Genomic DNA, 15,409 nt, shown 5'->3' with positions numbered 1-15,409 from the left:
AACTTTTTTAAGGTGCACAGTAGGAAATGGCAGACTCTGGGACGTGCTCCAGAGACCACCATGCTGGGCTGCCTCTCCGGACCAGGGCCGAGTCCAGCCAGGTCCACCTGGGAAAGCTCCTCACAGTCGCCCTTCCTGCCAACGTCCACTGGCACCATGATAGTTCGGTATTCAGTATTTCTCATCAACTACAGTCATCTAGCAGCGCTCTCTAAATTTCTCCTCTCCCCTATCCAGTCTGCCCTTCACAATGTTAGCAGACTGCTTAGCTTAAAGTGAAATATAATTTTATCACTTTTCTTGCTTAATAGTCTTCAGCAGTTCCTCATTTCTTCCTGAATTACTAGTAAACTGAGCTGAAGCACCAATACCTTGGCCACCTGATGCGAAGAGCTGACTCATTAGAAAAGACCCTGCTGCTGGGAAAGATTGGGGGCAGGAGGAGCAGGGGACAAGAGAGGACGAGATGGTTGGATGGCATCACCGACTCGATGGAGGTGAGTTTGAGCAAGCTCTGGGAGATGGTGAAGGACACGGAAGCCTGGCGTGCTGCAGCCCACGGGGTCGCAAAGAGTTGGACACAACTGAGCAACTGAACAACAACTCTCTCCTTTACCTTGGCATTCAATCCCTTCACAGCATGGCTTCAACTTAACCACTCCGACTCTTTCATTTCCCTATTCTTCAAGTGAATTAATGTGAACAAGTCTACGCTGGCCCACTCGAGTACTTCTGCTCACACTGCTTCTGTCTATGTGTAATGCCTCTAGCTACTGCCTCTCCTGAGCAGCTGTGAGGCTCTATCTTAAATGCCATCTCTCCCACAAAGCCTTGCCTGATCAGATGTATCTCTCTCCCCTTTGCCCTTTTTCTAAAAAACGTTCTCTCCATCACACATCTACACAAGTTCAAAATGATGACATTCAGAGCATCTTCTAAATTGTGCCTTTCATTATTTTCGGAGGATTGCTATTCATGATGTTGTCTTATTTTGCTTCTATAATGTAATGACTCTGAGGGCATGTTTATACATCCTGAGGGTACGTTTTATACATCTTCTTCCCTGTAATGCCTAATAAGTGAAGCTTTCACAGTAAATCTGCAATAAAAATTTATTAAATGAAATTGAATGTACAGACTAGTTACATTAATTCTCAACATAAATGAATGATTAAAAAAAAGAGAAGCTTCTTAAAGAAAAAAACTGCCTGAAATAAAATTAATCCTTACAAATAGGAAGATGGTAAAATGTTTGAGAACCTAGTAAATGACAGACAGAAACTTTACAGAAAAAAAGGTGTAGAGGATGAAATCCTAGTCCTTTGTACTACACCATGAAAAACGTGTCAAGCGTCTGAACAGGCATATGCACCGATAAGACTATTGGCTAATAGGGCGTTACCTTGGCAACTGTTTGTTCGGCGATGGTGCTAGGCCGACGCTGGCGGGCATCAAGTCTCTGCTCCACAGGAAAACTGCTCCTGTGTGATTTCAGGCGCTCCACCAACAAGTAATAAATGGCAGCAAAGTGGTTATAGCTCTTGTTCTGCAAAGCCTGCAAGAGAAAACAAGTGCCAAAGGCAGAGAACCATAAAAACCAATTCAGTGATTTACACCTTTCTAAAAAAGGGGGGGAAAACACAACACTATAAATCAACTATTCTTCAATAAAATTAAAAACATAAGGGGATATATATATACCTATGGCTGATTCATGTTGAGGTTTGATAGAAAACAACAAAATTCTGTAAAGCAATTATCCTTCAATTAAAAAAATAAATTAATTTAAAAAAAAGAATGCAAGGAGTCTGGCTAAAATAAGTAAATAAATAAAGAAGGGAGGGAAGAGATCATGTGTTCTTAAAAAAAAAGAGTAACAAGCAAAGTATGCCTCAAAATGAAAGGTATTCCAGAATTCAGAATAGAAGACAGATAACTTCATTAAGTGTATAAAGGGTGATACCTCTGAATGACTTGACTGGCCCTTTCACATTAATTGGACCCATTTAGTTTTCTGCATGCAGAGAAAAGGCCATTATTGTCTCATGCAGACGTTCCCCAGCAGTGTCACTGCGGTCCCATCTCATGGCCGTCAGGCTGGCTAGCAACCTGAGCCCACAGGCTCTAATTCCACAGCCTCGACACAGGCCCAAACCACTGCCAACCCTGAAGTCAATGATTAAAGTCTTTGGGGAAATTTCTGGTGATTATTTTGGGCTGGAGAATGACATCTGGACACTAGGTTGAGAGACGCTGTGTCTCCATTCTTAGGTAATTTTTTCCTCTTGTTTTTGCAGTCCCACCCTCTTGAAACCTTGAAAATAAAGTTGCTTCCCAATTTTTCACATCCCTGGCCGGCCAGCTCTCCAATGATGCTAATGAAAAAGAAAAACAGCGGCTCCTCTGGCTTCTAATTCCACGTGACAGGCTGCATAGGTGCTGCACCGTGCGGCTCGGGTGCAGAGCGCCGGCAGCAGACATCGCGGGCCAAGGGAACCACGTTCACAGCTGCCATCACGGGCAAGGACAGAAAAGCCTCGCCGAGCCCGTGGTGAGCAAAAGCAGAGCGCTGTGGCTTCACTTCTGGCTGCAGTGAAGGAAAGGCAGCACGGGCCACAGTACTCTGTCTTCACCGGGGCGTATTTTATGTTATTGTTATGCTTCATTCTTAAAAATACTGTTTTTGACTGCTGTGGAGGTATTAAAAATATGTATATCCTATGAATATGCTAACTACTAAAGGGCAGAAATAAAGCTGATGAGGAATCTCCCAGGTCCATGACCTTCTCAGATCTACGACCCATACAACTTCCAAATCAGGAATCCACCTGCTGTTGTTGCCTTCTGAGTTTCTTCAGTTCACAACTAAATCCCACTGGTTTTCCTAAACCTGATGCCGTCCCTTCTTCCTTCATGTTCAGTTCTCTGCCTTGTTCTGTATCTGCACACTTATGTTCCATATAAACTAGCTTATTACCTGTATAAGAGTTTATGTTTCATCTTAGAAGAAACTTTCTACTGTTTATTTGTTAAGTTTCCATCACTGTCTTTCCTCAAACATACATAGTGCTTCCTTTTGAATTTTTTGGCATATAGGGCAAAGGCAAGAATTTATATACTGATTTAAAGAGCAACCAAAAACAGAGTGTGCTGAAATCTCCAGGGAACACTGAACTGCACACCGAGGCGCTGGTTCGGCCAGAAGACCAGGATGACAAGTATGAGAATGAAATTTTAAGTTACTAAGTATTGATACAACAGAGTCCTGAAATATCTTTAGTCAAATCTCCGATCCCTTTACCTCGATGGTTTTCTGTTGATCTATTCCAAGGCCGTGCATTAATCGCAGAACCTGCTCATTAAACTCCCCGATGGACGGCTCGTTTTCTTGCCCTTGTGGATAAAGAACAGGCCTCTGAACGGGAACTTCCACGAGCATCCACTTATGCTCCTTGATTTGCGCTATGGTCAGCCGTTTGGCTGGGTCCAGGACCAACATCCTTCGAATCAGGTGCTCACAATCTACAGAAAACACAGTGTTACAGAAGTCATGTGATTTGCCTTGCACTGAGGGGTATTTACCTGACTCGTGACTTTGTACAGTGGTGATAATCTTTGTATTCTCCACAGTGTCCACTGGAAAGCAGAAGGTCAAATGAGTAAATAAAACCTGAAGGCTATTTGTATTCGTCCAGTTCACACAATGAATGCTGACACGTGAAATTAACCATCTCCGTGAATGAATACTTAAGAAAAACAGGAGGGTGTAGGTCTATTCAAATCTATACTAAACGAACCTTCCTATTGAATTTCTCAATTGAAAATATCTAGACACAGACTTAGATTTCCACTGAAGAAAGACAGAGAGAAAAGTCTTCTTCCTAGAACAACAAATAGTAATGGATCCTTCCGGTCACTTCTGAGGCTGATACACTAAGGTTGTGTGAGGCAAGAGCCCTCCAAGGAACTGTTGCTATTCTCCATTTCAGTGCAACTGAGAAAAACGTGGGTGAAACAGCAGTTACTTCTGATGACACGAAGTGAACTGCACTGCCGCAATTCTGGGCACTCGCTTATCCTCTGAGCTGGTATCACCCTCCTTACTACCCCGCATAAGCTAGCCTTCCATTACGAGCTAAGCGCCAGGCACCATGCTAAGAGCTCGACACAGATTAATTTAATTAATCCCTCAACATCCCTGTTAGGAACTATTGTTATTTCCATTTTATAGAGTGAGGAGACTGAAGCACAGAAATATAACTTACCAAGGTCAGACCACCAGTAAGTGGTGGACTCAGGATGAAACCAGGCAGTCTGGCTCCAAAATCCACTCTCTTAAGTACCAGAACATTACTTCTGTTACTAGGAACTGGTAAGTTAAGGATGATAACGAAAATCTAAACTGAGTGAACTTAACTGCTGCCTATGCAGCAACTCAATACAAGACTGGAAGGGATTATAGCACTTCATCTTAATTCAGTTGTTTTGCTAGTTGGTTTCAAGTTTAAATAAAAAGCTTAATTTTGTAACCTCCCACCAGAAGATATGGGAAAATCCATTTCATACTTAGAGTGACATGGTTGTAAATCTGTATCTACAAAGTGCTTCTCAAAGGCTAAAATAAATACCTAGAACACTCACAGACGAGGGCAAATGGGAAGATTTACTGTTCTTAATCTGGGACACTCTCTGTTCCAGTTACAAGTAGGAAGGCTGGAATTTCTCTTACCTACATGGAGGGGGTTGCTTATTTCTATGACTTTTAAAGTGACTCAGTCACTTTATTTGGCACCCAAACTCTTAGAAAAAGAGAAGTCTTTCTTTAGGCATTCATTTGCAGAAAAAATTCTGTAAAGCACAATTTTAAGATAAACAGGTTGTTACCTTCTGACATGAAATATGGAATCCGGAATCTTCCTTCTAAAACTCTCTGCCTCAAAATTGGAAGAGTTGGTCCATCAAAAGGTAGAGCTCCACAGACAAGGACGTAAAGAACCACTCCCATGCTCTGTGGAAGAAAATAAGGCTGTCATTTCTCTACTGAGAACTCTGAACGCTCTTTGTTTTCCTAAAATATCCTCAAACTCTTAAAATTATATGGACTGAAAATTCCTGTTTGAATTTACTACTGTCTCAGAAATAATAATTAACAAAAAAGCTGAAATGCTGACTACTGCAATAAAGCATCCTATAAATAAATACCAAAAGAACTAAACTTAATCATTTTGATTACTAAACTTTAAATCACTGCTGATATTAGGATGATAACATCTTCCCCTGGAAATTCTTTCCTACAATTTTTACTCTGATTAATTACAGGCCAGTGGACAGGAAAAGTATGAACTACTATCTATGTGTTAGGTACCAAGAGCTTCAAAATGGGCCAGAGCACCCAGTGTTATCATTATAGATGCATTTAACACAGCAAAGCAAAGAAATACCCAAATATCCAGCTGTGGTCCTTCATACTGCTGCCCTTCAAAGACTTCGGGGGCTGCATAAGGGGGGCTGCCACACCATGTTGCCAGCAGTTCACCACTTTTAAAGAAATTTCCAAAACCGAAATCTAGTGGGATGGAAATAAATGTTACTTTCATCTATGCTCTCGAACTATACTGAATTTCTCAGACTAATTTTATAATACGCTGTATCGACAATACCACTACTAATTCACTCTGTGAGCATGGGGTGGCATGTAACTTGTGATGTTTCCTTAGCATTTAGCACCATGAGTAGCAAATATTAAGCATTCAATAAATATTTCTTGAATGAATGTGTTAATGAATTAAGTTTTCTTCTCAAAGAGAATGAGTGAGAGGCTGGAAAAAAGACTTTAAATCATATATTTTTAAGGCTGAAAAGAAAAATTCCACCAATAAGGACAACCAGCTTGAATTTGGTAATTTTAGAATTTCAGTGACTCCATGATTTAGAGCTCTTGAGCTTATACGGTCTCTAAAGAAAGAAACAAATGAGTGAAACTCTTAAGACATTTACCTAAACACAACCAAGGGACTGGCTGCTCTCATAGTCATTACCTCAAGGTAGCAAGATAACTTTTTAAGGCAACTGAGGACAGTGTTTCCTGAGTAACAACTCTCTGAAGTGTTGGCTCCCACATCCTGAATAGACAGATCTCATCTGAATAGCTCATTAACATGTGATGGCTCTGTGGCTCGACCACAGGCCACTTATCATCATTATCACTTATTTACTCATTTTTGTAATGCGGTGGCATTATACTTCTAAACAGTTAATGGCCTTCCCCTTATGATATCAGTCACACTGAATCTGCAGCTTTGATATATAGCATGCACTCTGGAAGCACTGTACTCAGAGGCCTTCAATACACACGGAAGTTACCACGGAAGACAAACGCAGTGAGCACTCTGGTGTAAATGCAAGCTTTTGCTAAGCCCTCACACAGTCTCATGTTCTCAGCAGAGGAACAGACTCCTGTTATTTTGTAAGTTACAGCCATACTGTCTTTATGCTGCAACAGACTCCTGCCTGAAGGACACGCCTTAGTGATAAGAACTGGCTCTCCTCTGGCTAGTGTCTGCACCGCATGGAGGCTGAGCTTTCAGAGGGGCCCCAGCGGGCTGGAGCAAGTCTCCTGCACCAGACTGACGGTCTGTGGGACACAGGCTCGGTCCTCCTGAGCCTCAAGCGCCCCAGCTGTAACACAGAAACATGTGCAGCCAGCAGGCTGCTGTGCAGATCCAGTAAGTTAACAGACACTCAGACTCCACTCCCATCTCGAGACTGTGGCGCACTTCTCTACTTATGTTTATTTTTGGCTGTGCTGGGCCTTCTCTAGTTGCGGTGAGGGGGGTCTGCTCTCTAGTTGCGGTGCGTGGGCTTCTCAGGGCAGTGACTTCTCTTATTGCAGAGCACAGGCCCTAGGGCGTGCGGGCTTCAGTAGCTGTCTAGAAATTAAAGTTATTTAACTTTCCTGAATCTTTCTTTCTGTACCTGTCCTATAAGTGTGGGGATAATTTGCCTACCCAGATAGGATGCTATGAGGAGTAAAGGAAATAAGAACGTAAGATTCTTGATTCCTGGAGCACAGTAGATGTGAAGTGTTAGCTCCCTTCTCCTTAAGTGAAGCCATCATTACCAATGACTGCCCTTCACAGAAATGGGTCCTGAGAAAATACACTGGAAGGGTAAACAAGGTGTGGAGACGGACCTTCCTGGTGGTCCAATGGCTAAGACTCCAGGCTCCCAATGCAGGGGGCCTGGGTTCAATCCCTGGTCAGAGAACTGCATCCCGCATGATGCAACTGCAAGATTCCATGTGCCGCAGTGAAGAGGGAAGATTCCACATGCCGCAACTGAGGCTTGGCACAGACAAATAAATAAGGAAACAAACAAATGTCAGAAAGAAAAAGAGCCGTGGAGAAGCTTAAGGGTTCAGAAGAGAAAAGATGGTGCACATGGGGAGAGGGATGGTGTGTCTAAACCTGGAGGAACAGCAGTGTGGTCCATCCTCGGCGTCCAGAAATGCAAGGCAACGAGAACGCCTCCCTCCATTACGCAACGGCAGTCAGTCCTATACTTGGCTTTCCAAACTGACTGTCAGAGAGGTCTTATCTTCTCAGCCCCACCTCTATACCTAACAATTCACACCCCATCACAATCCACGTGTTCATATTGACAGGTATTTCTCATTTTCTATAAAACTACACTCAAACCAGCCAAGGACAGATGGTCAAATAATATCCAAAGAGGAAGATGTTAATTCCAGTCACATGGAGAAGCTCAAGAAGCTCTGGGATGTGTGTTTGGAGATCCTGAAATAGGTCCAATAATTGCTGTCCTTTAAACCATAATCACAGGATGAGTTTCAGCACATGTAAGTTGAGGATACTCTCCAAATAGCACTGTAACATTTTAATGTCTCAAAGAGCCATTCTCAACCCCTTCAATCTGAAACCCTTTCCCCCATCCCGCCCCTACTCCTGTAGAACAAACTCAAAGAGGGACATGGGCCTGTCGGCTTGGACTCCACTCCTCTCAGCACCCTCACTGGACGCTTCATTGGCAGGAAGACAGAAGAAGTAGGAGAGCACTGCAGTGCCTATGGTGGCCTAGACTCAACCTCGGCTATACCCCTCTGGGACAAAGCAAGCTGCCTGCTGCCTCAGAAGAGGAGGGCTACTACACAGATGTTACCTCTATTTCCTGTAGGTAACTGAAGAAAATAGGAACTTGAGCCTGCAGGAACATTCAAAGGAGCACTGCAACACTATCAGGTTCATTAGAATTATTATAATAGCATTTAGGTAGATGTCGTCTATAACCCTGTCAGAGCATTAAATATTTTATTTGTAATCATGCAATCTATGGGTTAAGGAAGGCTTTGGAGTCAGGCAAATCTTGGGTTTTCCGCTTAGCTGTGTGATCTTGGGCAAATTGATTTCTCAGAGTCCTGGTTTCCTCACTTGCAAAATAGCGACAATGTCTATGCTCACAAAGTGACTATGAGCAATATATAATGAGTGTATGTAGATATGTACACTTAAAGTAGATAATATACAATGCTTTAGGTATGCTACCGAAATACAGCAGGTGCTCAATAAACAGTAGCCATTGAGTAAGCTACTCAATGCGAGGGAAGAATAGCAATTCTTTCTGTTTTACTTATCTGTCTTCCCTATGAGACTAAACTCCTTGAGAGGGCAGAAGGGGGACTGTACCCCCAGACCCAGCACACTGACAGCAGCTGTTCAATGAAGGTTTGCTGAATGAATATGTTGTCATCATCTCTTTTAAAAGTGCCAGAAGCTGATCTAAGCTTTCCTAAGATGATTTCTTCTTAATAACCCCATGAGGTATCCTTATTCTAGGAGGAAGTGAGGGTAGGATGTTAAGGACCTTGCTAGAAATTATACTAAGCTGCAGACTTGCAAGAGAAACCTAATCTGACTAAAGCACATTCACTGTTAACCACCTTTATGTCCTTCTCTGGCCCAGTGACATGTAGCTATTTTTTGAACAAGTTAATAATTATCAGGTTTAAGAAGTGGCAATGGGAAGACACTTAAAAGTCTTTTTGTTTCTTACTGGAATCTGGACGACTTGCTTTGTTCACAGTCTGCAGCTTTCTGCTTAAAGGCATATAGTGAAACAAGGTGTGACCAAGAGGGATGAAATATGAAAACAGTAGAGCTATGCAGGATTTTTTTATTGTTATTTATTCATATGGAATGGGTTAATGTTTCAGCACATGAAATTCCTTCCTTCATCAAACATCTGAGTGCATACATGTGTCAACCATTCTACAAACAAAGAAAGATCATCTCCCAACAATAGCGAAAAATCAAAGACCCCACATTATTATCTGACTTTCGAAAAGCATTATGAACAGTCACGTGGGCATTCCTCTCTATTCTAGACCCAGAACCGAACCGTCCTGCTGGAAAGGAAACCTCCTTTTAGTTTAATGCCTAGTTTAATGTCTTCTCTAATGTGCCGATCTGCCAAGTGAATACCTCAAATGACGGCCGCTATTTCCTCAGAGACTTTTTTTTATTATTGTTTCTCTGTCATAGAATGTATGCCATGTTATGACGGATTCATTTTGATATTATTTAACTTTGAATTCTGAAATAAATTTAGATTTACTGAAGAGTGGCCACAATAAAGTAAGAGGGACTCCCTCTGTGCTTCATGCAACTCCCTCCTCTAGTATTGACATTTCATGTAACTATAAATAATCAAAACCAAGGATAACACCGATGCAACACTGTTAATTAAAACATGGACTTCATTAAGATCGCTCCAGTGTTTTCATTAATGTCCCTTCTCAAAGCAGGATTCCACACTGGACTCAGTTGTCATGACTTCCTTGTTGTTTGGTTGCTAAGCTGTGTCTGACTCTGCCCAGGGGCTGCGGTCCACCAGGCTTGGTCTTCTCTAATGTGCAACATTTCCTCAGACTGTCCTTGTCTTTCTTGATCTCTTGATTAAGGTGGTATCTGATGGGTTACCCTATTATAAAATTATTTTGCCCTTTGAAATTAATAAATACTTTAGAGAAGATACATTGACACTCTACATACCCTGTTCTCCTTAAACTTTCACCTGTTAGTTTAGCACTCATTGGCAGACCTTGACTGTAACAATGATCACTGTGGTGGTCTAATGGGGAGCTTTTGTTTCCTGCATTCTTTCAACAGTATAAATTACAACTCTTCAAGAGTTGTCCCTCCTTCCCCTCTTATTTATTTATTCATCAGATAATTTCTTTATTTTTTACAACACTGTCATATCATATGCATCATAAGTATTTACTTTATTCTTTGGATTACAATTCAATACTGAAAGAAGAAAGTGAGAATTTAATAGCTCAGTCAGGTTTAACTCTTTGCAACCTCATGGCCTGTAGCCTGCGAGGCTCCTCTGTCCATGAAATTCTCCAGGCAAGAATACTGGAGTGGGTTGCCATTCCCTTCTCCAGGAGATCTTCCCAACCCAAGGATCGAACCTGGGTCTCCCACATTGCAGACAGATTCTTTACCATCTGAGACACCTTCTGATGCTTAAATAGTTCCAGCTTTGGCCACTAGGAGATAATTCAGGTTGGCTCCTGTATCCTTTCAACATGCCCCCATCTTTTAAAAATTTCTTTTTAAGTATTTCCTTATCTTTTGGTACCAGAGATGTTCCAGGCAGATCTTGTACTTTCCTGTCCCATCCCAGGAATCAACCACTTTTCCAAGGAGCCCTGACTTCTTTTACAGAGAAATGGTATTTAAGAACCAAGACTAAGACCTTGATGTACTCACTGTAGCTGGGCTGTCATCAAACAGAAGAAATATATGTATGAATGTTTATCGGTGTACACACACCCACACCCTATATTTATGTTGATTCCTTTCTATATGTATATGCATTAAGAAGAAATGTTAACCTATGAGTTCATATTGATACTTCTTACTCCAATTCAGGGTTCAGACTAGCATTATTTGGATATTATTTTTATTCATACTTGATTGACTAAACAACTCAACAAAATTTTGAAGGTATAAAGTTTTTTTCCTCGAGGTAATTTGTTATTTGTGTGGGAATAACTGCTTGAACTCTCACTCATGACATACCTTGAATTTGTCAGCTCAATCAAGATTCTCAACATTTCTTGAGCATAGCAGGGAAAAGACAAATCTTTCTCAAAGAACTCTTAGCTTCAAAATTTTAAGATATGAAAGCATAAGTTTTTGAAGCAAAATGACAACTAGTCTTTCAACATGGCGTATGAGTTATAATCAAATCCAAAAATCATTTACATCTTGCCTACTTTGGACTAGGCATTACACACTTGGTATTTCTGTATATATTATCTCACTTAATCATCATGACAGTCCTGTGAGGTATGACTGTCCTTTACCTTACAAAGGGGGAAACTGAAGCTACTGCTGCTGCCAAGTCACTCAGTCACGTCCGACTCTGTGCGACCCCATAGACGGCAGCCCACCAGGCTCCTCTGTCCCTGGGATTCTCCAGGCAAGAACACTGGAGTGGGCTGCCATTCCTTCTCCAATGCATGAAAGTGAAAAGTGAAAGTGAAGTCGCTCAGTCGTGTCTGACTCTTAGTGATCCTGTGGACTGTAGCCTACCAGGCTCCTCCGTTCATGGGATTTTCCAGGTGAGAGCACTGGAGTGGGCTGCCGTTTCCTTCTCCAAACTGAATCTGAAAGTGGTTAATTAAGTTGCCCAAACTATCTACAGCTCCAAGTGGCTGAACCAGTATTCAAATATAGGTCCTTTGAACTCCAAGCCAGGTGGGTTTTTTTGTTTTTTGTTTTTAACTGTATCACCGTCACTCTTCAGAGAAGTTTTAATACAACTTAAAAATGGAGGTGAGGCTATTATAAATCCTGGGAAAAATGCCTTACATTGTACAGAGATGAGAGATTTTCTAATTTATCCCTCTGCTACCAGAACTTGACAAGTGAGGGCTTTCTCGTCTCTACAATACTGAATGCTTTGTTAAAAGCACCCTTAATAAGTGAATGGGAATAATTAGGATGTTTACAAAGCAAATATCAAATATACACCTACATTCATTTTAGAAATCCATATTTATTTTAAGAATGCATGACATGTTAAAATAGACACATCTTGTCCTTTTCATGTGAAGATGATTTATGGCATCTTATACTCCGAGGCATATACTCCAAGGTTTTACTTTGACGTTAGCTTTGGGATTTCCTGCGATATCTATATTTCCTCACTTAATTTTCATGTCACATAAAATATCAATAAAGAAAGCATTTGGGGTAGAGTTTCTAACTACAGAACAGATTAATTACTGTTGACTAGTTCGCTCAGAAATCAACTTGGCCTCACAAGCTGAGTCCTCTAATTATTTATTATCTAACTAACCACTAACAGACCATGGATATATTTGAAAACAGTATTAGAACTGCTATTACTGTTTTCTGCTTTATATTTTTAAAGTGATTGATTGACCCAAATCTTCCTGATAAGAAAAACCAACTATTATTACTGTTATCACTAAGTTACATAAATTATCAGTGCCCAAACACCATTAGCAAAGGGTTAACGTTTTAGGAACAACAAGGCCTTACAAAGAGTAAGCAACATGACATCTGGTCCCATCACTTCATGGCAAATAGATGAGGAAACAGTGGAAACAGTGACAGACTTTATTTTTTTGGGCTCAAAACCACTGCAGATGGTTAATGCAGCCATGAAATTCAAAGACGCTTGCTCCTTGGAAGAAAGGTTATGACCAACCTAGGAAGCATATTAAAAAGCAGAGACATTACTTTGCCAACAAAGGTCCGTCTAGTCAAAGCTATGGTTTTTCCAGTAGTCATGTATGGATGTGAGAGTTGGACTATAAAGAAAGCTGAGTGCCGAAGAATTGATGCTTTTGAACTGTGGTGTTGGAGAAGACTCTTGAGATTCCCTTGGACAGCAAGGAAATCCAACCAGTCCATCCTAAAGGAAATCAGTCCTGAATATTCACTGGAAAGACTGATGCTGAAGCTGAAACTCCAATACTTTGGCCACCTGATGTGAAGAACTGACTCATCTGAAAAGACCCCGATGCTGGGAATGATTGAAGGTGGGAGGAGAAGGGGATGACAGAGGATGAGATGGTTGGATGGCATCACTGACTCAATGGACATGAGTTTGAATAAGCTCCGGGAGCTGGTGATGGACAGGGAAGCCTGGCATGCTGCAGTCCATGGGGTCACAAAGAGTCGGACACAACTGAGCGACTGAACTGAATTGAATGGGACAAAGAATAAATAAGCTGATCCTGTTGATTACTGTCTGATGGGAACAAAGCTCATTAGCGAATACTCTCAGAGTGAAACAGACCAAATATTAGCATGCATACAAATCACTTGGGGGACCACTGAAATTCGGTTCTGATTCAGCAGGCCTGGGGTAGGGGAGTTCGAGAGTCTGCACTCCTAACAGGCTCCAAAGTGATGCTCATGCTGGTCCCCTGACCACTCTTCCAGGAGTCAGGACACAAAGAATAAAACAGAGGTCATGAAAAAGATACAGAAGATGTGGAACAGCTTGTCACTGTTTATTGTTGTGAAATAGAATTACTAAATAGTTTCAGGATTTAATATTTACATGACAAAGACTAAATAGAAGTCCTTAGGTAAACTATTTCAAGTCATTTTTTAAAAAAGAAAAAAAGCAAACAAAACATTGAAAACCAGTCTTCAAGCTAAGAAAAAAGTAAATGATTTCCAGGAATCAATACAACCCAGGCAACTTTTAATCTCCAATAGTGTGTTATAATGTCTAATTTATAATTTTAAAAACCCTCCTACACAGAAGCAGATGGCTTTAGTGTTAAATTTATCCTTGTTTCTAAAATTGCCAGTAGAATTCAGATATCCAGTCTTGCTGAAGAGTTACATGTCTTTTTCGTAGTTATTATAATAGGAGAGAAGAAGACAATTTTGAGGAAACGAAAGCTGACAAATGAAAGGTAGGAGAGTGTGGAGCCAGAGCTGACCCGTCGCACAAAGTGAATACCAATCAGCCATCGCTGACGGCAATGCGCACTTTGCTGTCCACGGGCAAGGGAAGGCCAGCTGCACAGTTTACTTCCAAACATCAGTCACCTCCTCCCTACCTGACGGGAGGACACAAGAACAGTCATCACAGCTGAGATGAAATGTGATCCTGCTGACCATGGTGAGACATCTATTTGTCCAATGAGAGAGTTTAGTGAGCTAAGAAGTGAATTAAATGTTCTTCCTTGGCCCAAAATGGAGTGGGGAGGAGGAAGGAGATGAACAGGGGAAAAATAAGACAAAAGGAAACAGAACCCTTTGTGCCACCTTCCATGTTCCAGGCTTACTGTGTGGCCAGGGCTAAGCAGGCTTGAAAGATAAAGAAAAGGTCTCAGTCTGTTTGCTGATGCAAAGCTCTCTGCACATTTTACATAATACTAGTGGAAGGAGGATAACAAATGGAAGACTTTTAATAAATATTTTACTAACAAAACCTGTTTCAGCCTATCCCACCCTTTTTTGGTTTCAGGGCAGAAAACTAGAATTATATATACAGAAATCTGATCTCCAGTTCTTCCAGTAATACTGCAGGAAGATTGCTAGAAGCAATCACGAGAGATGATGGGCTACTTATAGATTACAGGTCAGTTCAGAAAGGAAGCATTCCTCTTGGGCTAAAGACAAGAGACCTGTGATGCACAGGTTAGATTTAGTAGGCTTATTACATACAACTAATTACACTGAAGGTCCCTCTTAGAAAAATATATTAATTTGCATCAAGCAGAAACAATTCAGAATATAAATGATAAACTTTCCTTGTACCTCTGACATTTATATTGATGAGACTTTAAGTCTTGGTAATTAAAAAGACATGGTGGGGGGGTTATATGCTTATCAATTTTTAAGATTTGTTTTCACATGGAATCAATTATACATTGAATACAAATACCTAACTGTTTACATGGTGCCAGGAATTTTAATTAACAATTTATTTAACAAACACTTAACTAGCACTAACTGTGTACCAGGCACTGAAGTTTGAAAATACTAACTAATAACCACTATGAGATATGAACTTCCATCACTCCCTTTTAACCGATAAGGAAACTGAGGACAGAGAGATTAAGTAACATGCCCAAGGTCACGCAGCTAGTAAAGTGCAGAGCCAGGGCTGAAACCCAGGTAGCCTGGCTCCAGAGCGCATAATCTTACCTACGACCTCCCTGTGTCTAACATTATCACTAATCCTTACAATGTTCCTGACAAACAGATTAATCTCTGTTTAATAGATATGGAAACCTAGGCTCGGTGAAGTTAAATAATCAGCCCAAGATCACACAGTTACTAAATGGCACAGCTAGAATTTGCACCAGTACCATCTGATATCAAAC

General features: G+C 41.1%; 1 protein-coding gene across 5 annotated transcripts in view; it reads right to left on the bottom strand.

Annotated features, from left to right (window-relative positions):
• The window catches only part of SIK2 (salt inducible kinase 2), a 131,290-nt gene that overhangs the window by 23,635 nt on the left and 92,246 nt on the right, over positions 1-15,409 (bottom strand). For all 5 annotated transcript variants that reach the window (XR_006340530.1, XM_043898916.1, XM_043898943.1 and 2 more), the window contains exons 5-8: positions 5,442-5,566; positions 4,885-5,008; positions 3,302-3,522; positions 1,403-1,555 (exon numbers count right to left, since the gene is read on the bottom strand). Coding sequence is in view for 4 of the 5 variants with exons in the window: in XM_043898916.1 (XP_043754851.1) it covers positions 1,403-1,555; positions 3,302-3,522; positions 4,885-5,008; positions 5,442-5,566 (623 nt within the window). In the remaining variant the exon portion in view is untranslated. The remainder of the gene's footprint in view (positions 1-1,402; positions 1,556-3,301; positions 3,523-4,884; positions 5,009-5,441; positions 5,567-15,409) is intronic.

This window comes from Cervus elaphus, chromosome 1 (genome assembly GCF_910594005.1).
Source record: "Cervus elaphus chromosome 1, mCerEla1.1, whole genome shotgun sequence".
Lineage (NCBI taxonomy): Eukaryota > Metazoa > Chordata > Mammalia > Artiodactyla > Cervidae > Cervus > Cervus elaphus.
This window is presented reverse-complemented; position numbering and strand designations above follow the sequence as displayed.